We start from the raw sequence: 24,578 nt of genomic DNA, 5'->3' as shown, positions 1-24,578 counted from the left end.
TCCCCTAAACCCATCATTGTGTGCTGTAGCATGTCACCATATCTGATGCACATGCTATGTATGTTGTAGGAAAAATGCTCGTTTTTAAAGATCTCACTCAGGTGGACACAGTCTGTCAGTGCTGTTTGTTATATTATGTCTGAGCTAATGGAGGAACGAGGCAACGTTTTCCTGGCTCTGTTGAGGGTTGCAGGATGTGATATGAAAGAGATGGCACTGGTGGTACTCATGGAAGACCTCATCAGACATGTATGAAGTTGATGGTTCTTTGCTTCTTTTCTTCTCTCTTCTGCTAATCTGCCCCATCTCAATTAACTGCTATTAATACTTCAGGAATAATTAGCCCTCTGTGGACCTTTACTCACTGTGAGCAGTTACTTAGCACTTTCTTCACCCAGGTGTGCCAGTGTGTTTCAAAACACACCATTTCTCTGATAATTAGGTGATGTTTTCCAGGCTTTTGTAGCTATTGTGTATCCTACAAGTTATACCAATATTGCCTTTTTGACCATGGGGATTTTCTGTCATTTCTTTAACGGAGGGTAAAGAAGTTATCTGTAAAGGCAAACGTTGGTATTTTATTGAGTTTCTTCTTATCAAATGTAGAATAGTATGAATTTCTCTTAACTGTTTTGAAGCAGCTGGGCTCTGAGTGGGTGTGCAATGCACCTGTCTATAGGGAGTGTTAGTATCTGTGACGTGTTTTAAAATGTAGAAAGAAAATCCCAGTGATCCACTACTGCTAACCATCTGTTTTCTGTCACTTTGCTTCTCTCTTAGAGCTTCTTGTCCTCGTTCATGATTTCCTCATGATTTCCTTTTGTCTGAGACTCCACTCGTTCATATAAGCAGTCTCTATTAGTTCACATAGTTCACATACTTGTTCAACATGGAATATGGTAGAGCATCTGGCAAATACTCTTGCACTAGTAAGGCAACCCTTTTTTTTTGTTTTTTTGTTTTTGAGTGATTATACATTTTTAGTTTGCTCTCTGACTATAGAGGGAGCTGGTGATAAAGTCTGCACCTAAAACATACCATGTCTCTGTGGTAACATCTGAACACTGCAGTATTAGGAAACAAAGGACCAGAAACAAAAGAGTTATTTTAACTTAGTCTTTCCTTTTTGTGGAATGAGCAAAGGCTGGAGAATATGAGTTGGTTAAGTGGGCTGGATTTTCCTATGGATCCTGAACATTTCTAGAGATAAGTGTTGTAAGAGAGGATCATTTGAGTACATCGCTTTCAAACTGGATACCTTTGGTCATCTACAAATCTCTTATATTCAAAACACAGCTTTTCTGTTGTAAAGAGTCATTGTATTCCCCTAAAACTACATAAGGAGAGCCCCAGCTAAACCTATAGATTTGTTTCTTCTGATGTGGAAAAGAAGGCATGGACTAACCACGATAGTTCACATTAATGTAGTTATGAACAGAGGCTTAAAAGTAATGCATGAGTAAAATAAGAATGTTGAGAGTTATTGAACACCTACAAATGTTTCAGAGTACCCACTAATACTTTTTACATGTGTATCTGTAAATGTGTGCACACAGCACACATGTATGGATGTAGGCTTTCAAATTCTGGAGTGCTGATGATAGGTAACAGTTCAACACATGGCTTCTGAAGCTATGTTTAAAAAAGGAGATTCAATTACTGCTGTACCTTTTTTGTGGAGGAAATTTTGTTTCACTAAAGCTCTCATTTACCGTGGGAAATTACATTATCAAGTGGCTGCTCTCAGTTTTTGTTTGTCTTCCCTCCTGAACGGTATGATAAAGATGGCTCTATTTTGAAAACTGTGTCATGTTTTATGTTTCACAGATTGAGATACAAGTTGTGTGTGACCAGATGATTTAACATAAACTGCACCCCATTTTTTTTTTTAAATAGGAATCCTTTAAATATACTGTTATAACTTTTTTTTTTTTCCTGCAGTTCAATTAGATACATTCACATCTGAAACCTTGTATTGTATTATTTATTAATACAACAGAATTTGAAAGATCTGTTAGGCAGAATTGAGCCTACATAGACCTATTTCCCTCTCCTCATAAAATAGCAGGCACTACTTCTGGAGCAGTCCCATAGCTAGCCAGCCTGTGTAATATCATCTTCCTGATCAATTCCTGTGGGAGATGAAGGTATCTGACAGTTGTTGGTCATCATGTGGTGAATCCAGAGATAAAAAGGTATTTATTTATCATGGTCTTTATGTTATGTGATGTAAACATTTTCCCTCCTTATTGTTTTTTTTGTTTAATCTGCAGCTCACCTGGCACAAGCCAGTGTTTTTCTGATCATGGATTCTGCAATAGAACAATTAATTGATTTTCCTGCATTTCATTTCAAGACAGATTTGAAATAAATCTCAAACTTTTTCTCATGCTGGTTTGTATTTCATTGTATTAAGCAGATCTTTTAAGCAGGTGTGTGTTCATCGTTTGCAGCTTGGTTTTAAAGCAAAAACTCAATTCCTTATGGCTAAACTCCAGGAGAAGAGCACTTGGAAGGAAGGTTCTCTCATGAATTACAATAGATGGGCTCCTTGGTACCTGTCCATTCAGGGTCTTTTTGTTTCCAGTTTACTGGAATAGGTGAGTTGCCAGGAAATTTGAATTGATTTTGTTGTATGGGGATTTACAAATGAGGACTTCATTTGTAAATGAAGGGGTTGCACGGGATCAGTTGTGAGCAGCTCACAGAGCACAATGACAGAAAGGTGACTGTGTTACAGTTTTCTGTTTTGCACAGCAGGGGGCTACATGAACCAACAGCACATGAATAGATGGTGTTGCTTTGTTTGTCTGTGGGGACAATGAGTGAATCATATCTTAGTTTCATTTCAGGCTTAGCCAAACTTCTTTCATGTATTGATGTTTGTCCATTGGTTCGGAGGACTTAATAGTATTACAGTACTTGATTTCATGGCACTTTTTATGGTACCTGCATCAAGATATTCTTTATTTCCACTTTGAAGGTTGTTTCTGTGCAGTTTTGCTCATAGTGTGTATGTAAGCTGTGCATGTAAGGCTGGGCTCTTTGACTTGCTGTGTCCTGGTCTGTGTCTGTGCTACGCATAATTTTCTCCTGAAAACCTGAGGATATAGAGTAGAGCACTGCTATTACATCTTATTTCTGTATGACAGCTTCCAAATAGCTTATTTGCAACAAGGCAACTCTGTGCACTGCACTTCAGAGAACTGCATGCAGTAAGTTTGTTGTCATAACCAGAACAGTTCTCTCATATTGATAGGACAAAAAGGAATGGTTTGAGACTAAAAGAGGGGAAATTTAGGTTAAATGCCAGAGGAAAATTTTTACTGAGAGAGTGGCAAGGTGCTGGCACTGCTGCCCAGAGAGCTGTGGGTGCCCCATCCATGGAGGTGCACAAGGCCAGGCCAGATGGGGCCCGGGGCAGCCAGCCATGGCAGGGGTGGGGATGGGGTGGGCTGTAAGGTACTATCCAACTCAACCATTCTATGGCTCTGTGGTATTCCTCTCTTAATGTGGCAGATTCATACTAGTGGAGAAGCTGTTCCTGTCTCTCTGAAGGCCAGTGTCCTCAAATGTTCTTGTACTTTTTTTTTTCCCTAATGACCAGGACCCATATGGTGTAGTCAGTTTTATTTTCCCTTTCCACGTTCCTGCTTTGGACTCTAAATCTCTGGTGTCCGTATTTAAAGGAAGTGAATTTGTGTTATCAAGCTCCATCAAAGATCTTGAGTGTTACTTCCTTGTCCATTTCAACTTGAGCTATTTTAGTGATCCAAGAAATGTTTTTTGCCCAGCGTGTAGTCTGTGGCTGTATCTTCTGCCAAGGTACTGATAGTCCCAGAAAACATTTCATTCATCATCAGTTAACAGTTGGTGTAGGATTTAGCAATTGCTAAGTGAACGGATGAGGACAGTAGTCTGGTGAGATGACAAGCTGTTTTTCCCCTGAGAAAGCTGCTAACTCTTTTTCTCAGCCTGATATAGCAATTTAGAAATTGATCAGATAAACAAAGCTCGTGTAGTACAGAGCTAAACTGTGATCACTATAAGTGCTCATTATCTTGCTTTGTTATAAGATTTGTGAAATGGAGAACTTTAACAAAGCGTGTTAATTTTCTTTGCTGCCAATGTTAACTTGTGTAGGAAGGCAAGCTCACTTATTTAATGTACCTCTATTTGAAAGTCAAGTATCTAGAATTTCAGGTTCTTTATATGGTGACTGACACACTTTGAAACTGCTGTAAGAGTGGAAAGGATTGATCAGGTTTCCATTCAAAGATGATTTGAAAATAGTGCAATGTTTCTCTTCTACATTTTGTTTTCACAGTAGTCAAATTTAGAATGAGAATCTTAAAGTTCTTTGCTTAGTGACTCCCAAGCAATCTTCACAAGGCATTTGGGTAATGCCCTTTGTACCGTGCTTTACCTTTCAGCTGCTGCTGAAGTGGTCAGGCAGTTGCACTCAATGATCTTTGTGAGTTCCTTCCAGTTTGAACTGTTCTACTCTGTATCATGTATCCTTCATCCATATCAGACACGGTGTTAATGCATTTCCTTTGTTTTAGGTTTAATGCTTAATATTTTTCACTTACTAATAATTTAAAACTTTTCTCTCTTGAGAACAGTCTTGTGGCTTTGTAAACTTTGGAAAAAAACATTGCACTTTTTAATTAATCTTCCTCAGTAGGACATAAGAGGGAGTAGGGGTTGGAAGATGTGAAACCAGTTACTGTGCTTTTCAAAGTACCTAAGAAAGTCAGATTTGCAGGAAGGCATACAGGTGTGGTTTAAAGAATGCATAGTTTCCGCAGGAAATGGTACATGGCTATGCTGTCTGGGTCTTGCAAGCAACTTTACTACTGTCCATTTAAAAAGAAAGAGATATGTCAAAAAACATAAGAGATAAAAATGATAAACTCAAGTTTTATTGTAATTGTGTATGGATAGAGATGAGACAAATGAGCACAGTCTCTGCAAGAAAGGCTGCCAGAGCATGGCCATTTTGTGTTCTCTTGGCAGGAGACTAACGGTACGTGTGTTGCTCTAAACTAACCGCAGCCTTTTCATGGCAAGGGCCTCACAGAGGTGACAAAAGATACAGTGTGCTCAGAAGTGTGTGATGGAGCACAGGGCCTGCTTCCACAGGAAACCGGTTATCATCTGCTCTGTCCCTTGCAGAGTCTCTTTGGGTGTGCGCATGTGGCTGTGAGGTGGTGTCTGCTTGCAGAAAGGTGATAGACACACACTGCCATCGTGTGTGCTCGGAACTGTGTCTGTTCTTTATGATCCAATTCAGGCCGTAAAATCATATGCTATGCATAGAGTGAGGCTTGCTACTTGATTTCATTACCATCTTCCCCTATTAGGAATGAGAAAGCAGTTTCTTAGCATTTGTCCTTCGCAAAGAGCACATGCTACAGCTTTAGATCTGTGAGGTTGTCATTGCTACACCACTTATCCCAATGGATTGACTCATCAAATCACTCTGTACCTGCTCTGTTTTGGTTTGAAGTTGTCAAGATGGGAAGATCTGAATGTAGAGATATCAGGCAGATAACACTGCTGAGGAGTATTGCAGCATCATTCAACTGTTTAATGCAAAGGACCGCTGTATTTGGAGGCGGAGATGAAGTTAATCTTTTTGTATCTGTTTTTGCTTTGTTTGAAAAATTGCTGTACAGAAACTTATTAATCAAGAGATAAAGCACAAATAGTTGGAAAAAATCCAATAGTTTGGCTACAAAAACATATTTTACAGTAAAATAAATTTCAGAACAATCAGTATAATCACTTACCTTATTTTCCTGTCACTCAGATGACTGCCAGCAGTAATTCTGTTATCATTGACCATAAGGGAAACTGTAAATAATGACTGTCCATAATCATTGATCAAATTAACATCTATTTGATTTCTTTCCTTGTGGCTTAAGACTCTTCAGCTGCTAAAGGAAGCAAGTATATTGTCCTCATGTTCTGGCGCTTCCTGTATTCAGATTGCAAGACTGTTCACTAGGCTTTTGATTTAAAAACTTCTTAGTTTTTAAAATGAAATAGAGCAACGTATCTCTACTTTCTAAGCCTAATTAATATGCATCTCTTTGAAACCCAGTTATATTAGATATCAACAAGTGTATAAGAGGAAAGATAAATATACCTTAATTTTGGAGAATCATGGAATGGCTTAAGTTGGAGGGAACCTCAAAGATCATCCAGTTCCAATACCCCTGAGCAGGGGAGCAGTTGTCCCTGGGGTACTCTGCCCCTGACCTGGAAGGCTGGGATGGGGAGCAGAACAAACCCCCCATGGTTCAGGTGAAGACATTGTTACAAATCATGAAGTATTTTGATGGAAAAAAAGATACTGCATTAGGTTATATGATGATAATATGTACAAGGGAAAATAGCTGAAAAATATTTTCTTTCAAGGCAAATAATCTCTGGCACATTCATTGCATATTTTTTCTGATATGAGTTATTGCTGTAAGCTGTATTATTCGTAAGGATTTCATATATAACTGTGAAAAAACTTCAAAATTTCTTATAGAAATTAATTTCATTGGGCCTTGTGTAGGAATGTTTTCGTGCATATAACACAAACGCATAGCACAAATGTTTTTTTTTCTCATTTTTTTTGAAGAACAGGTTATAGCAGTGTGATCTAGATAATCATATACTGAAATAATTCATTATTTGGGCTGTTTATTTTTTCCTACAGCAAAAATAATCTTAAAAGTAATGAAAAAAGAGCATTGGACATTGAGTATTGGCAATAATTTTCCTTTGAACATGTGTAGAAGTGATGTTTCTTTCAAGATTTCTTTGCTTGCAGCCTTCAGACATTGCTGCCTTTTGGCCTTTAAGTACTTTCATTACATTTATTTTGTGAGGCATTTTAAACCCATAATCTGGAGCCTGAAACTGTCGTTTGACTTTGTCTTCTATCTATAACAATGTACAGTAATTAATTTCAAACAGATCCTGAGAATGCATGCAAAGTAATAGTTAATTCTTGACCTTGCTTCCCAGGCATTGTACTTCAGTCAGAGACTGCAGATGCAAAGCTACTAAATCCTTGTATTAATTATGAGATTTGTTATCAATTACCTTTAATAAGATTAAAAAAGAAGGGTATAGGCTGCCTTGCTTACAGATGTGAGCAGACAACCTTTCCTTGAAAGGGATGAGAAAATGTCCTCCATTGACAAATCAATCACAGATTTACTTTGCAGCATAATCCTATTTCCTGCCTGATCCACTGTTTTCATTTCATATATTAGTTCCTGTTTTTGTAGGAATTTAATTTATTTGGATGGTAAAAATAGGTGCATTTGTCCATATAGATGTAGATAGAGATAAATTCATACATGTGTGTATACATATAATGAAAAGTTAAAAATGGATCTAAATCTCTCCATCTCATAAAATGCACTTTAATGTATATATGTTGATCTGGACAAAGCAAAGGATAATCACTTTCAGTGTAATTACTGATACTAATGTTAATTATGAATTATATAGTTACGTATTTCTGACAAGATTATCAAAATTTCTTGTATGGTCTTATAAGCTAGTGATGGGGGTGAAATTACTGCTTTGCAGCTGTTGTGTTTATATACTAAAGACTAGAAAATAACTTCATTGTGCTGGTACAAGTAGAGATCACTGAACGTTTTCTGTCCTGAATTGATATTTTGAATGGAGTTTTCATGGAATCTTGGTTTGAGCAGGTCTTCCTCCACTGCCTTCAGGGTTTCTATAGTAACACTGATGAAAAAAATGTTCTCATAGGAACCCAACTGTGAATAATAATGAACAACTGAAAACATTTTGCTTTTGCATCTCAGGTTAAATAACCCTTCAGAAATCATGGAAATATTGAAACTTTTTTCTTTGCTTAATTGGTAGGAAGTCATCCTGCTACTTCTAAATGGAAAAGTGTTTGTGATTTCAGAGTAAACACGAAACCTGTTGCTAACGTATCATCCTCAGAACAATGGAGAACGCTAGAAACATTGGGTGTAAAATTTGCATTGGCTTCCAATATTTCAAGTTAAAAGAAACATTTGATACCGAAAAGTTACAACTTCCATTGTAATTTGTCATGTAAATAGGTTTACATATTTCTTGAAGATCAAACTCTTATTAGTTGTCTGACCTTGCTGTGCAGTGATGATCAAGATCAAAAAGATCACATGGTACAGAACAGTATTTGATGACTTCAGTGTCTATTTATAAATGCCCTCAAGAACATCACTTGTTTTTTTGCAGCAGTGAATTTGTCAGTGTTTGTATTAAACGGAATTTCTTAACATCACAGGATGCAATATTAGTTGAAGCTGGTTGCTATTAAATCTAGTTCTTCTTGTACATGTAAGTTGGTATTTGTGCAAATAGTTGCCTTGTTTTTATTCATTTCACTTCCATTCTGAACAAAAGGGGAACCAATCCAGTGTTTGTGATTGGAATAAACTTAGCTTGAAAGCATTTTAGGGCTTTATGCAGGGTTTTTGACTGAGGAAGACAAAATGCACGCGGAGCTCCAAGAATGTATGGTGACAAAGAAGATTTATGGAGTTGCAACAAGCAGTGGAAACTGCTCAGTAGTGAAAAGGACTCTGCTGATTGTTTAAAAGATCTAAGAATTCAATGGAAGCTGAATAAGAATTGTGAAGATCATTTTATTAAATATGAGGAGAAAGAAGTTTTTTAAGCCTAGGTACTGAGATTTGCACGTACAGATACTTAGGTGACTTAAAAGACAGAATTAATGTAACATGAAATACGTGGTGTAATTGCACTAGTTTTGGTGAGTGGCTGCTGCACACTGAAGCTAAATCATGGGCATGGTTTCATGCCCTTGGAAATGTTAGTTTATTATCTCCAGTGGTGAGACGCGTGTTAAAGTCTTAAGATGAGATAATCAGGTCTGTCTTTGCATTGAAATTACTGGAGTGGTTCTTGTCACTTGTTTTAAAACACTTCTTCATGAAACAATAATCTTTCTCAGTAAAACAACCACCTGAAAGTTGCCGCCAGTAACTTTCAGTTGCTCTCAGTAATTGATGGCATTTAATAAAAGCAGGTTTCCTTCCTTGACTGACTGGCTTCATGCCATGTCTGTGAAAGGAGCGAAGACAGACCATCACGTGGTGCTCTTTAGAAGGTAGGCAGGAGTTCCTTTCACTTAACAATGAACTCAACACAGACAAACCTGTAAGTTGACTATAGGCTTAAAAGCATAACAAGTTGATTTGACATTTTTGCTAAAAATGGATTTTTTGGGGGTCATTTTTAGTTGAAATTCAAGCTACAGTGCAGAAAACAAAGGTGCTAATGAGAGCATAAGCAAATAGGGTTTTACAGTCCAGTATGGGATTGTCTTGCATCCAAATGTTGTTTTAAGTAGCAGTGCCCTCTGTTTTCATTCCTCTGATCACTCTAACTGCATGTTAGCGAGCCGCTGCTTTGCAGGAGTTCATGTTATCTTCAGAAAGAGAGCCAGATGGTAGGAATCCAAACAATAAGGGTTTTCCATTCTTGTTTGTTATCAAGAACGTGGTGTGATAGCAATTGGGTGATCATTTTGAGGCTGTTATTAGCTTCTGTGTAGACTAACAGGGAGAATGCTGTTTACAAACTGCTGAGAATTCTTTGTCTGCTTTCTCGTGGCAAATATTTTTGTTTCTATCTAACCAGTAAGTGCCCAATCTTGCTAAATTAAGGGGATTTCGCAACATCTGGTTCCTGATGAGAACTTTCTTCTGTTTTGAAAACAAGATGGAATAGACTTCTGTTTCCTTGAACATGAACGTTGTAAGTTTGTGCCTGGAGGGTTGATTTTTCTGGCATTCTCATGGTGGGGACCATTCAGGCATTACCACTTGAGATTTTTTTTCCCATGGACTGGAGGATCTTATCTACACGGCTGGGTGGAGACGAGCAAACATTTCTTTTTAATGAGCTGTTCTCTTTGTCAAGGGCTCAGCATATATCTGTGATACAGCGGTGGGATGGTGTAGTGTCTAAAAAATTATTATATGTGTTATTGACATTTCTTTTTCCAGCTATTATTGAAATACTATAGGAATAATTTAGGCTGCTCATTCAAAGCCAGCCAGTGAATAATCTTTCTTATCTTACATTTTACAATATTCAAGAAACAGTGATATTTACTTAAAGAAATACAAGACAGAGTGCCCTTCTAGTCCCCAGCATTAGCACAGCTATACTGTGTCAAACAGCCAAAACACCTGTGTCCTGCTGGCTGGTAGCCAGGGCCTGCTTCTATTTCAGCTGTGAGTAGAGTTCATGTATGTCAAGGGAATGATTCTGTAGTGATGTATCTCAAATGTAATTTATTGCATTAACCTTCAGTAAAAAATGAATGAATGAATGATGTTAGCAGCTTGACATCAAGCATGTGCTTCTTTAGAAGCTGAAATATTAGATCATTAGTAATCTGATTTTTAAATCAAAATATCTAACTTAGCCATCTGATTTTTTTTTCTTCTTTATTATATCAGTCTTAATCTTGACAGGAAATACAAATAAATGCAGAAATGGAGAGATGTTATGTAGTTTCTTTGACATTTTGCAGTGTTGTGCATTGATTAGTTGTACAAACAAACATATTCTGAAGGAAGCATGGAAAAAGAGTAGGTGTGGGACAGCTCACTGGTACCTGCTTCAGTGATGCAGACTTTCATCTTTCAGTGTATAACAGATTCACTGAGGCTGTTTTTCTTTCTTACTGCTTATGAGACTCAGCTCATGATAGTAGGAGCAGAGGATTATGTCAGCATTCAGAAAGTCAACATAGCTACTGAAAATCCTTCATCTGCTTTTTTCCTTAGTGGATATTTTTGTTTCTCTGGAGATAGTAACTGTCCAATCTTGCTTATCTAAGGGGATAGTTGTTTCCAATTATCTGGCAGTTGGTTGTATGGAAGCTCGAACTGCTCATGTCTGCAGAATCAATCCTTGATAAACTGAACATAAACCCAGTCATTGTGAGACGTTGCCTTTAGGAAGAAGAGTGTATCATGTAAAATCTCCATAGGAATTTAAAATGCTAGTCAGTCAAATTCTGCTGTATTAGATCTGCTTTTTTTTCCTTTCAGAGAACAAAATAAATGTTACACAATCTTTTTATTAAGAAGATGAAACCATGATTTTTTTTTATTTGCTCTTAAAATTGATGCCAAAGGTATTTGAATTTAATGTTAACTGTAACTTAAAATATCTGAGAGAATCAAAGCTGTTGTTCAGAGTGAGAAGCGATCTTGCAACTCTTGGGCTTCATCGGGCGAACTGCTTGGGAATCTTTATCACAAATATACCCCAGTATGTTAAAATAAATATGCTTCTGTAATCAGTGTATTGTTCAGTACTTTCTGTAAGTTGAGCTACTGATAGTACAAAGGGCCGTTCTGAACATTAGGTAGATTTGTCATTTAACTGTATTTTCGTAAAATATTCACAGCTGTTCTAACAATCTTTATTTTTGCAGTTTGAGAACAATTTTTACTTAGCACTGTTTTTCTCTAAGTGTTTTGAGCTTTCATTTTTTAGCTGAGTATTCATTTGGATTTGTGAAATGCACTTTTATCTCCAAGCAGAGGCAGCAGTTGAGTATTATAAACACATACTTGGATATTTGTTAAAAACTGTGGTAGTCAGTGCTGTGTGTGCAGAGAGACTGCAGGATCAGAGGAAGATGCAAGTTACATGAGCTTAATATAAACTAACGTAAATCCTTAATTTTATCTCATCATGACTCAAGATAGGTAATGCTGTTTAATTTTTTTTTCTTCTTCAGTAATGTAACAACAGTGAGTGGATATTTTTAGTCTTTACATTCCTTTCTACTTAGTACTTATTGCAGTGATATTACTAACCTCCAGCACAGCACAGGTTGTGCACAACATGGAGTGATTATTCTGGGAGCCAAGCTCATGAGGTGTCTGTCTGCAGCTTTCAGTAAAAGTACCTTTGTCCAACTGATATTTTTATTGTGTCTATTTGTAGTATTTGTGCATGGGTACCTAAACAGCAAATCCTGCATATCTTAAGGACAAAAGCATTAGTTCTTTTCTAACCATTGTCAACAAACGTTTGGGGTATGTGGCTGGGTTCTGTCCTGACATTTGTGTGGCAGGAATAGTTATGGTTCATACTCAGCTTTGGTGCTGATCTGCTCTGTGAATCTTACTGCTGATGGTCATAGATGAAAAGAATTGCAGTTTTACTTTAAATTCCAAGACAGAATTGCTAGATACATAATTACTAAACAAACAAATATAGCAATCAGTTTTTGCAAAACCTTTTAAAGAAAGATCAAGGTTTCATTTCCAGACAAGCATTTCTGATGATGCTGTATTAATGTGAATTTCAGTTTTTTTTCTGAATGCAAGCAGTGCGTGGCGCAGCATAAACCTTGTAAGCCAAATAATATTACTTTGGTCTTGATGGAAATGCATCTTTATTTTTAAAACAGTGCTCCCTACTGAACACCAGTGGACATCCTTAACCTTGTTCAATACTTTATCAGAATTTATGGCAGTATCTTGTTTTTATTGTATCGAAACTTCTCTAGTATACACTTTGTTTCAGGAAAGAAAACAACATTTTGATTGATTATAATTGGCCTCCTAAACTATAGAAATTGGCTCCTGTGTCCCTATAGTCTCTGTATTTACTGCATGTTTAATTCAGTGGCTCTTTCTCTCCAGCCTTTTGCACATCAGAGACTACAAAACAGTTTTTAGAAGCAGTTTGGTTAAAGACAGAGCCATGGCTTACAGATCATTACCAGTGTCAAAAGATTCAGCAGCCATAAATAGTTTCTCCAGTAAGATTTCAAGTTATCCATATTGCACAGCAGAATCCTAGGAAGCAAGCAGATGTAGGAGTCAGCATAGGGCCTTCAATAAATTTAATGATGCAGCATTCTTATTAACAACCCATAAAATCTAATGGTTATCCAAAAATAGAATTCTTGCAGTAGCTTTGTCTTTGTATTTAAAATATCAATTAGTAGCTCAGTAGACTTTATAAGACAATGGAGTATTTCTTTAATTAGCTTATACACTATTGCAATTCAGTGAAGAGTTATCCATCCAGTAAACAGAAAATACTTTGAAGTAGTGCACTGTAGAAAAAGAGAATATTTTACAAAGTCTGCAATTGTCCAATTGTTTTCCAGCATAGTTCTCACTGATCGCGATAGGCAGTTGGGAGGACAGATCAAAATAACTTTTAGACGGTGAAGGACCAAACTGAGAGCTGCACATGAGGTCTTGGTTTTGCTAGAACTCTACTTTATTATTTGAGGTATATTTGGGAACCAGAAGTTGTGCTTTCCTTGACTTTGATTTAGGGGTGTGTTCAACTGAAAAGTGCTGGCTCAGGACGCTGGCCGTGACACATGATTGCAATTAGCTGAGGTGGTTTCTAGCCATGGGAGAGGTGAAACTTCTAGAACAGTCTTTCAGTAAGATGAAGAGTACTTCTGTAGTTTCAAGGTAGGCTATATGAAATGGTTGTGACAGGAAATTACAGTTGATGTTTTCACTATTCTGCCCACGCGTAGACTTTGAATACCCCAGTGAAGTTTTCCTGGGCCAGCGTTGGGGCCCAAGGGAGCAACTGTTTCTGACACTCACGTACCATCCTGCAGTTTGAAAGGCTTCTGTCAACCCCCATAATGATTCGCAGCCTGATTAAAGGTCTCACAAGTACAAAACTAATTTCATTGCTTTCTTTTAATTTGAAAGTGATTTCTTTGTATTATTTATGGGGATCATATTTTTGAATGAATTTTGGATGGAATAGAAAGTAGGGAAGTATCAGACCGGTCACATGTATGCAAGTGAAAGTTTTTAAGAAATGATTTAAGGTGGCCTATTCAGTGATAAATGATTCTAATTCTTAAGTCTGATTTCTTTTGTGTAAGAGAGGGCTGTAAATCTAGAATGAAAAAGTAGTTAGAGAGTTTTGATACATCCTGTAAGTATCAGGCCAGTAAGTCTTGGAGGACCTGCAGTGAAAGATGCGTTTTACTAGCCAGGCACACTTTTTCTTAAAACTGTTTGTTGGGCATTTAATGCTCTTTAATAATTATATAGCCTTGAAGAGCTTTTAAATAATGATATAGCTTTAAATAGCTTTAAAAAGAAAGAAATCTATAAAAAGCACACAATGCTTCTTGGAAGATTGGAGTCTGGTTCTAGTCTGAGATCATTTGTGCGTGCTGCTGAACAAAATGGATGCAAAACACTGTTAGAATGATCAATGATCTGTGTAACTTCTTGTTGTTGATCACATTCTTTCTTCTCATAATGCAGTTAGAGTTCCACTGAGGATCTTGGGTTAGAAATTGAATTTCTTAATATTTTAACTTGGAAAGATGTAGTAGGAGAACTTCTTAGTTGGACAGTCATCGTAAATCCACAACGTATACTGCAGTGTGCTTGAAATATTGGTGTTGTTTATGGCTAAAATTCACTAGAGTGAAACCTGACAATATTAATGCCAAGGCTACAGATCCATCTCAGTTGTTGTGATTGTAATATATCACGTTATTTGCACTGGGTTAACATCTAAAAATGTCTACAGTGACCTCAGCCCTATGATGTATCGTATGCAATATGAAAATGTCCATACATGCAGTATTTTACACCAAATATTTTACATCTGAATAGAGGAGACAGAAAACTAAGACAGGGATGATTACTGTCCTGACATTGCAGGACTTGGGGCAGAGTGTGTTGAAGTCCCTCAGGAACTGTGAAGAGCAGAAGCTGCTCCCAGATCTTTCATATTAGTGTAGTGCTTGAAGTGCGGGAACATCTGTCCTGTTACTGTTGGATGGAGAGAAGGTTTGACAGGCAGCCATTTAATTTGTTGTTTTTTAACCAGGTGCATGGATTCCTGTAATTTAAGTAATTGCATGGTTTGAGTTGCAGTATGCTCGGCACCTAAGCCTTGCCACCGAACTGTGAGTTGGTTTGGTCAGCTTCAGCAGGTCAGCCAAGCTTTGATCTGACTTCATGTGTAAAGTCTCAGCAATGTTTGCCTACCTTAGCAGAATCATTTAAGATCTTACTTGGGGATCTTAATGAGTGAAAAGCGCTCATTAAGAGTGAAGTGGATAATATTGTAGTTACTTTTCAGAAATAATTGTACAGTGATAATTATAGGGTAGGAAGAAGTTTTTGAATGAGTAAAACCTGAAGTCAGCTCCTCTAGTTGTTCGCATCACACATGGCTATGGCTAGCTTGCTTTGCTTGGTGCTTGGCAAAGCCTCGCTGTTGGGGCCCTTTGGTGGCCACCTAGCAGAGCTGTATGTGCACAGCCTGCGTCACCTGGCGCAACTGTGGCTTTGGCAGCACACAGGGTCAGGGCTGTCTCTGCTTGTTGGAAATCAGAGTGATGCAAAGTTCTTGCCAGACATCAAGTCGGTGTGTCTCTGAGGGCTTGTAAGGCTGCCATGTCCCTTAGCTCTCCATCTAAATTGAAATGTTTGTCTGAACTGAAGAGAGAAGCCTGTCAGGAGTACAGCCAAGGAAATCTAAGGTATCTTAGTAGCTGAATTCTGTTTTTCTTTTCTCCTCTGTCACTCCATTTTTGATGTAGAAAACATGACAGCTAAAAATGTAATTGGTAAATGCTTTTCCTTGTTTCATCCTGCAGGCCAAAACAACAGCAACAGAACAATTTTTCCTTGTTTCCTTCTACTAAAGGCTGGAATTTCAGAGGGGTAAGTTTGATGTTGTTTTAATATCTTTTTTCTGGTTCATCCTATTGCTGTGTGACTTAGCTGTTGAAGTATGATCTGTGAGTGCTGAAATCGTGGCAAAACGGCAGAATAAAAATCTTTCATTTTTTGACCTTCTACAGTGCTTTCTAAAAAAGCCAGGTTTTGTTTATGTGATTGGCTGACTTACTAAGAAGTATTTGGGGAGACAATTTAATGTAACCAGTTTAACAGTGTGATTTTAAAATGTGAAGTAAAATTGATTTGTTTTTGTATTTGAGAATTATTCAGCAAGACTGAAGCGACTTACACTATTTTTTAATTTTTTAAATTACCTTTTTTTTTAAACTATAGTGTAGACGTTTGTTGAATTACTGGAAAGTTGAATATCTGTATTTTGCAGAAGTACAGGTGCCTGGATTTCTTACAAGGTTGGAGAGAATAGATTTTATTTCTGATTTGTTGGTTGGCTGAGCAAGGCCATCTGCACGCATGTGCACTCCCACAACAGCAGAATGGAAAGATGTGTGAAAAAGCAAAGCAAATGAAACTGAGAACTTCAGTATTTTTTTAGCAGTATCAGACAGTTTTTTCTATGTCTGTTTCAGGTTTGAGGTGTAGTGCTAACACAGGTCAATTCTTTTCAAGTCTCTCTCTTGAAACAGAGCCTTCTACTTGATCTATTGAAAAGCCTAAGGTGGTAGTTTTCAAATGGTAAGAGCATTTGCCACTTGTGTAAGTGCTGTAGCTTGGGATACAGTCTAGGAGTCACTGTGTGTTGCATCTGAGGAGTAGTGTTTCTGTAATCTTTAGGTCAAAATAAAGGTTTTTCTGCCTTACAAAATTCATTTTGTATAATAATAAATTACCACTACCTGTAATGAGAACTGACTTGCACTGAACCTAACAAATTTCTATTCAGGAGAGCATATAAATATGCTTTCTCTGAGCTTCTTCAACAAAGCATTTAGGTAAGATGTTATTGAAATGTGTTGTTGAAAGAATAAATGACATTTATAGATATACTGATCTATGGTGGTCATGATATGATAAGTGTTGTTGAAACTAGAAATATTTTTCACAATATCTGATACTGACTTTGGTATTTTAAGTAGAGCACCCACTATTGTTTATTGTGAAAAGGATCTTCAAACCGCTTCCTTCGTGTATAGAAATGAGGATGTGTGGGAGTTGTCTGCCTTGTTATTTTTAAGGAGACTTATGGGACAATAACACAGACTTCTAGTTCCATAGCTTTAATATTTCATAAAATGCATAGTAATGGGCAGTTGAAGAGAATTATCCAAAATAAAGCACAGCATCTGGGGAAGAAGCTGTAGCAGTTGTTCCCTGGATCTGTTCAGATGCTGAAGTTCAGGCAGCTGAGTTCTTGACCAGAGAGCTCAGTCTCTGCTGACTTCTGCAGTGTGTCAGCATTAGCTTTGTTTGGATGGGTGGAAAAAGTGTGTTATGGAAAACACAATGAGTAGACTTCAGGTCACAAAGGTTTTGGCATGGATAGTTAGTGATAAAAGATTGTCTTTGATATCTTTTCTTAAGCAAGTATAAAGTCTTGTTGGGTAAATGAACTACATTAATATTGACAGTGGATCAGTGCCATTCTTGAGGGAAACAAACAAAACTGCTGAGATGACTTATTCATAGCTATGCTTTTTAAAAACATCTGTACTGCAAACTGAAACGCGAGATCATTTCAACAGTCACAATAAAACAGAAGCAAGTTGTTAAGCATAACATTATGATGTTTTATGAGTTTACCTGTCCTCACTTTGCAGTTGGATCACTGGTTTAGCATGTCTGTATCTCATGCTGATTAAGTGGGCTTGTTAAAGCATCAGCGAGCAAACACCAACGTAAACCTCAAAGAAAGATAAGAGGGCCCAGATGCTTAACTTTAACCAAGGGGAAACTCTTCTGCGCTTCTGTCTTCCTCCCTGTGCTTAAACGTATTTATTCATTTTCCATTTTAAGGTGTTCTTTTGAATCTCATGGTTTGATTTCCTTCATGGGAATTTCCATATCAAGATGATATCATTCATGTTTCTGCTAATGCTGTTTTAGATAACAGTAGCAGTTATTTCCAGAAGGTTAAGCAGCATTCTATGTGACAACAGTGAGCTGATTGTGTTTTTTTTTTTTTTCCAAAGGGTCTGACAAAATTCTTGTTTCTATGAGATTTAGGCTTAAACGTACCAAGCAATGCAATCTCTGTGGTGTATGCTGCTCCTGCGTATATTCATAATGCATCTGATTGATTTGCTCTCTGAAGGGATTGCACAGTCAGGCGCCCAGCAAATAGTGTTCTAGTGGAAAGGTATTTATGGAGAGAATTGTAGTTTCAGAGAGGAAGAAACACTGAACCTGTGGAGGGAGATAAGAATATCACAAACTTGGCATAAGTGTGATTGGAAAACCAGAACACAGGAGCCTAGCTGGTGGATGTGGTACTTGGAGTATAAGAGAAATAAGGCAAAGGAAGATGCTGGCTGCAGGATTGGAGAGAAAAAGAGGAGGAAGCTGAACTTCGGAAGAGAGAGAATCATGATGGAGAAAGCAGTAAAAGATGTACTGATAGTGTGAGAGAGTGGAGAGGGATATGAAGGAAGGCTAGAGTGTGTGAAAGCAGATGGAAACAAGGGCAAACAAATGAAAAACAGAAGCATCCTGTATTTGTGCAATCATGCACCTATAGGTGGAAGATATGAGAATTAAAGCTTCTTTTCTTCTTTGTAAGTTATGATACAGCCTTGAGTTATGTGCCTGTGTGCTATGTTATCCATAGTAAATGTAGTCAAGCTTATTTGTATATAATATCTGAATTCATGAAGCCTGAGAATCTCTCCTAAGGAGTCTCAGATTTTAATTGCTTTGTCTATCTCCCCTCCTGCTGCCTCAAAATCACCTCTTCTGGTTTCACCAGCAGGATAATTTTCTAGAGTGCCTTAATTATATGAGTGATGGGCTCATGCTACTAAAAGCCTTTAAGTGATTTACTTTTTCCTAATGATCTATTTAGATGTATTTACAAGAGTGGTCTGTAGCAGCTCTGCTGATGTGGCTCTTTGGGTGGCTGTGAAGGAACTGCAGTCAAAAGAAAAGCAGTTACCTGGTTAATGAGAAGTGCCAGGCTTGGAGGCATAGCTGAAGAGGATGCTGCTTTTGTCTGTGCTTATCACTGATTTTTCTCTATACTGTTCCACAAAGAGCTAGCATCACTTCCTGCATATTTTAAACAGATGTCTGAACCATTATGCTTGTTTCTCTTTTATTTCTCCTACAGTAACTTCAGTGCTAAAAATAAATCAATAGCAAAATCTAAACCAATATTTTCTACTTGAGACATTTTGAGATGTTTGGCGTGCAGTTGCCTAAAGACTGAAGATTTATTGCAACTGTGCTTCTTCATATGTCCTTGTTTTCTGTTTCCTTTCTGGTTTTGCAAAAGCTTCTAACCAAACTGCAGATATGGTCATCCGGGAGGGAAGCTGATCTAATTTATGAGAAGCTTGACATAAAAATGTGCTAAGCTTGCTGAAGGTCAATTTTAGGTGTGAGTGGTTTCTTTGCTAATTTTGTTTCAGGTATGTGTGTGGGGAGAAAAGATGTATTTCATGCCAAATGGGAAGAATTCCTCACTTTTCAGACAGTGTTTGCAAAACAGTGTGTGTGTTTTGTGCAGGCTGGCAGACTTCATTTGTTCCCTTCAGGGTACATGACTAAACAAAGTGCAGGTTCCTAAGAGAGAAGTTCTTTTTTTCCTGGTTTTAACTTGATGATTAATTACATAAATTACATTATCATGTACCACTGCAGAAAACACCTTTTGCTTCTGGATTCTGACAGGTTCAATGCAACAGACATTGCTTAAGCAATGAAGTTACCCATAGCAGAGGCTGTTATGGTAACAGACAGGCCTTTAATTGGACTTGTTGAAGAAAACTTATCAGCTAATGTCTGTAGATTAAACGTGCTTCAATACCATTATCTTGTAGTGAAGTATGAACAATATAAGACTAATGTAATTTTTTTAAGACGTTATTATATGCATTAAAAAGCACGATTATGTTTTTTTTCTCTTTTTAATGCACTTGCATTTTGTAGACATGATTTCAATAGTTTCCTCCTTGGAGTAAGAAAAGTGTTTCTTGTGTATAATGCCATTGATGCAGTAGGAGGGGGCTACTCTGCCAGGGGCAGTGCTGTTGGTGTCCTTGCTCCTTGTGCCTGCTCTCACTGTGTGCTTGTGTATTTCCCTCTGTGGACAGTCCTCTGATTTTTTCCTAACATTTTGCAGCTTGCTACGGAAATAGTAGTGGATTCTTGATCTCTGATCCATCTCATCTCTCTTTGAAAAGAAAATTCCCCATTTCTTTTTCTTCTTTCTGAGAGATGACGTATATTTGTGCTCTACTTGCTCCTATTAGATCTCTCCCCCTTTCTTCTTTCAGTGGGGCTGCAAACTCCTCCACTTCAGAGTTTAATTGCCTTAGCACTTCCCCTCCTTTAGTCTTACTTCAGGATTTCTTTTATCCTGATTTTGTGGAGGGACTGTTGTGCTTCTGTCAATGTTCGGGCCAGAATGCCTCTGATATCTGGTACTAGCAGTGGTAAGAAGCAATTCTGTAAGTCTTTCTGTGTTAGCATCTCAGAAGACGGATACTGTAAACATCACGCCTGCATTACAGGTTCAATGGAAGTCGATTTCCTCTGTAGTTTTGCAGTTCGTTCTTTGTAGCATTGCAGGGGTGGGGAAACTTTAAACTGTTCACAGTAGCAACACTGGAGACTGTAAGAGCATTAGAAATCTCTATCCATGATGCACTATTTGTAGTTCAGGACACTAGAGCTCATAAATTGGTCAAAGTGTACAGCTTGGATGCTGGTTTTTTTACTATTAAGGGAGCTGGCTTTGATGTCTTCCCAGCTTAACCTATGGGCGGAGCTTTAAATGTTTTATTTTATTATTGGTTTTGTTTTTGAGCAAACCATTGGAACTGTTGTTGATTAGTCACAGGGCTAATTTTTCTTGGAACAGCAAGGCTTATGTTGGCAAAAAAATAGAGATGCTATCAGAAATTCATTGTGTAGCTTTTGCGTAACTGGATCATAGTCAAGTCCATCTGTAGTTCCAAAACACACATCAGAATTATGGTGTTCTTAATGTATACACTGAATTTAAAATTTTTGAAGGATTTAAGAACGTATTATTCCAATCCGATGCATGGTTTAATTAGCACAATAATCAAGTTTTATCCACCATATATGATTGGGTGTAACTATGTCATGTCAGAAAGTCAGAATGTTTTTTTTCCAGCAAAACATGATTTGTAAATGAGTTCTTAGACCTGTGATAAATGGCTGCATCCTTTTGAAGGACCAGTGGGATGTGTATGTGACAAGGTTCTTCTCATACAGCAGTGCTGCACAAATCTTGTGTTGAGTAGACTCATAGGCTTTTTACATCTGCAAGACTTGCATTGTAAAAGGTATGATTACATTGATTATATCTTGGATTCGTTCAAATTAATATTGTCAGTTTTTATGATAACAAAAAATAATATATCTCTTTTCTGAAGGTTTATTACATTTTCATGTTATATTTTCACAGAATAGATATTTTTCTGGAAATATGCTGTATGCAGTCACTTTATTAATGCTGTAGGACTTTGTTTTATGGATCTCTCTAAGTGTTTTGTAACAAGTTTATTTTTGTTCTAGGTGTGATTTGTTATTTATATACTATTCTGTGTGTGCTATAAACCTGTTACACCAGCTCTGTTGCATATACAAACAGTACTGAGCTAGAAGCCATGTGTGATAAAGCAGAAAGGTCCAGTTGTCGTTCTGTTAGACCTAGTTTGATGTTCTGTTATATAGCAGATTTCCTGCCTTTAATCATAGTTTGGGTGTTACCTTGTACTCCTGCTGTCATTTACTGTTCTTTTCTTTGTTCGACAGCAGATGAACTTGACCTGTGCTCAATTTAACTCACACCAAACTCTGCCCACTTCTTTGTATTTGTTTCTCCCCACCCCAGCAGTGACTGCTCTTTGAGAACACGTGATGTGAAATCAGTATTTCCTATAACTTTATTTCAGAGACTTTCATTGTAATGGTTAGCAGCTGTTTTCCATCTGAACTTGATAGCATTTTGTCTGAGAAAACAGCCTTTTAGAACTAATCTGAAATATATGTTGGCATTTTAATTGTTACACTGTTTCAGAATAGCAATTTTAATTTAAATAAATATTGGGCAGAATGGTTGTACTAGTTATGATGCATCCAGTAGAACTTGATGTCATCGCAACCTGTTTGTTTTTTTAACCAAATCATTTGAAGGTCTGTTATTTAGTTTCCCAGTGCTCTTAAGTGTAAAAAATATAAAGTATAAATTTGTTGTAAAAACTTCCAGTTTGTCAGCACTTAAATTAGTTTTAAAGTAAATAAATGGGATATGCATTTGTAAATGCTTGAAAAATCACTATCTACTGAAACAGCTGCGAAATCCTCAGTTCTCTTCCTCTCCATCTGCCATTCCACAGGTTCTGATCTAGGTTGTCAAGTTGTATCTATGGCAGAAATCTATTCAAAGTCCTCTAAGGAGTAAAGGAGAAAGGAATCCAAGAAAGAACTGAAAGAGCTTGTAAGAACTTGGGAGCTGATGTTGGGGAAGGAAGTGGAGTTTCTTCTGTTGTTTTCAGTTGGAAGAAGCATTCTGAGTGGGTTTTTTGGTACCCACTTCACCTGTTTGTTCTTCCTGACTACTGAAGTGCTTCCTCTAAGACATCTCAATCTTAGAATGAGTTCTATTTATGTATAAAATAAACAAGATTCTTATTGAAAGCTAATGCTATTTTCTGTGTCCAGTAAGCACAGAGCAGACATAAATAAAGCTGTCTTTAAAATCTGTCATATGCCTAGTAAGAGCAATGTGATAGTGGTCTTTTAATGTCTTACTGAATTTATTCAAGGCTTATGAAGCAATGCTTATAACATGAACCTATTGTGATATGAGGTAAGATTTCAAAACTCTAAAATGCACACTTATAAACATTGATTACATTGCCTTTGATTAAAAAAGTATACAGTGGTGCAGTCACTCTAGATGGTGATTAATTGTAAAATTTTTTTGAGAGTTAACTTTAGCATCTCTTAGTCACATAATGCACAGTTAGAAAACAGCTTCAGCCTGTGCCAACACTGACTTTGGAAAGCTTTTGACTTTTCCAAATACCGTTTCAAGTTTTCAGTGATTAACAACCTTAAATATTCTCACGAATGTGGTCTAAGTTTCAGCTGTGTCTTCATCCAAAGCAGACTGTCAGCCTTGTGAAACAGTCATAAAATGAGGGCAGTTATGGACCCGTTCTAGGAAGGTTAGTTTACACAACACGACTGAAAGAAGAAGATGAGAGACCTTCCATATTTATGATAAAGAAATATGAATAAAATCATTTTTATTTGGGGCTGGCTGCCTCCATAGAAATGTTTAGGTCTCAAGAGTCTTAGGGAATGCTCTGTTTTGTAGGACTGAGCACCAACTGCCGAGGCAAAACTTTTGGGTTGTAGTTCTGAACTTCAGCATCTAACATTTAATCCTATGTTCTGGATCTTGCCCAGAGCTTTTTCAAAGTATTTATTTTTTAAACCTGGGTGAGGGATTACCAAATTCTGGTTGCAAAGGATTAAGGTTTCTTGTGATGGGGTGTGCTCTTCACTTGTAGAGAACTCCCACAGATAAAATCAGACGTTGTACATCCTTGACATGTCCTCAGATGAAAAATTTGGGCCTTCTGCCAACCTCATCTTTGGGCTCGAATTCTGGGCTGATTCTTTAACAGTCTTTGCTGAGCTATTCTCCTTATGCTTCTGTTAATTTAAGTGCTGTTTAGCAGAACCCTTAACTTCTGGAACACTGGATTTTTCTGTGAACTAGATGTTCAAAAGCTTCACCTAGTATATACCAGATGTTTATTTTCTGACTGAGGTATCTATATTTAGAAATAGATATGCTCTTTTGAGTTAAAGGCCATTGCAATTATTTGAGAACTGAGCATGTAGGAGGCAGACTGTGTTTCAGTTATTGAATCCCAAAGCTCCCCCAAGCACCTACCTACTACTTGAAACACATCAGTGTTGCGTTTACCTTTCCCATACCACTGCCATTCTCTTCACGCTGGCTAGCAATTTTTAAAGCACTTTAATCTTCAAAAAATATTATTCAGAGCAGTCTGCAAGGAAAAAAAAAACAAGCAAAGCAGAGAGAGACGTGACGATATGTGTCACTCAGCTGATGATAGTACTTGTATGCTGCATGACAGGAAGCGAGACAAAGCTATGTGGCCGTGTGGGGAGGAGTTCCTGCCGAAAACTGAACGAGAAACATAGGGACTTCTTTGCAGCAAAGAGTTTTCACTGCCACACTGAAGATTAGGAAGCCTCCTAAATCTGAGTACAATACAAAGTACCTCATGGTGTGGTGTTGTTTTTTTGTGCATTATCAGGTAAGTGTACACTCAGGATCACGCTACTTTTTATTGTTTGCTTGCATGGCATTGTACTAAGTTGAAATTGCACAGATAATGCTTCCAAGTGTGGCAGGATTTAAAACTGTATCAATGAAAAAAATAGTGCTTAGCAGGAATGTTTCCTTCTGTAAGAATAAAATTTCTAAAAAATGTATATAAATATACTCTGTTATTCCTGGTGAGATAGAGGATGGTTTGGTTTTCTCTATGTATTGGAATTTTATTGTTGTGGGACCATCGGGGTTGATGTGGTTTTTTTGTTTGGTTTGTT

At 37.4% G+C, this 24,578-nt stretch overlaps 1 protein-coding gene across 2 annotated transcripts in view; it reads left to right on the top strand.

Annotated features, from left to right (window-relative positions):
- ARHGEF3 (Rho guanine nucleotide exchange factor 3) overlaps window positions 1–24,578 on the top strand; it is a 112,155-nt gene that overhangs the window by 21,942 nt on the left and 65,635 nt on the right. The window contains exon 3 of one of the 2 annotated variants that reach the window (XM_010718488.3): window positions 15,695–15,761. In XM_010718488.3, the coding sequence (XP_010716790.1) occupies window positions 15,695–15,761 (67 nt within the window). Of the gene's footprint in view, window positions 1–15,694; window positions 15,762–24,135; window positions 24,284–24,578 lie in introns of those variants that run through there. The other variant, XM_010718490.3, reaches the window with a different exon arrangement.

The sequence above is a fragment of the Meleagris gallopavo genome, chromosome 14, assembly GCF_000146605.3.
Source record: "Meleagris gallopavo isolate NT-WF06-2002-E0010 breed Aviagen turkey brand Nicholas breeding stock chromosome 14, Turkey_5.1, whole genome shotgun sequence".
Classification (NCBI taxonomy): domain Eukaryota; kingdom Metazoa; phylum Chordata; class Aves; order Galliformes; family Phasianidae; genus Meleagris; species Meleagris gallopavo.
Note: the sequence above shows the minus strand (reverse complement) of the source record. Positions and strands in the feature narration are given on the sequence as shown.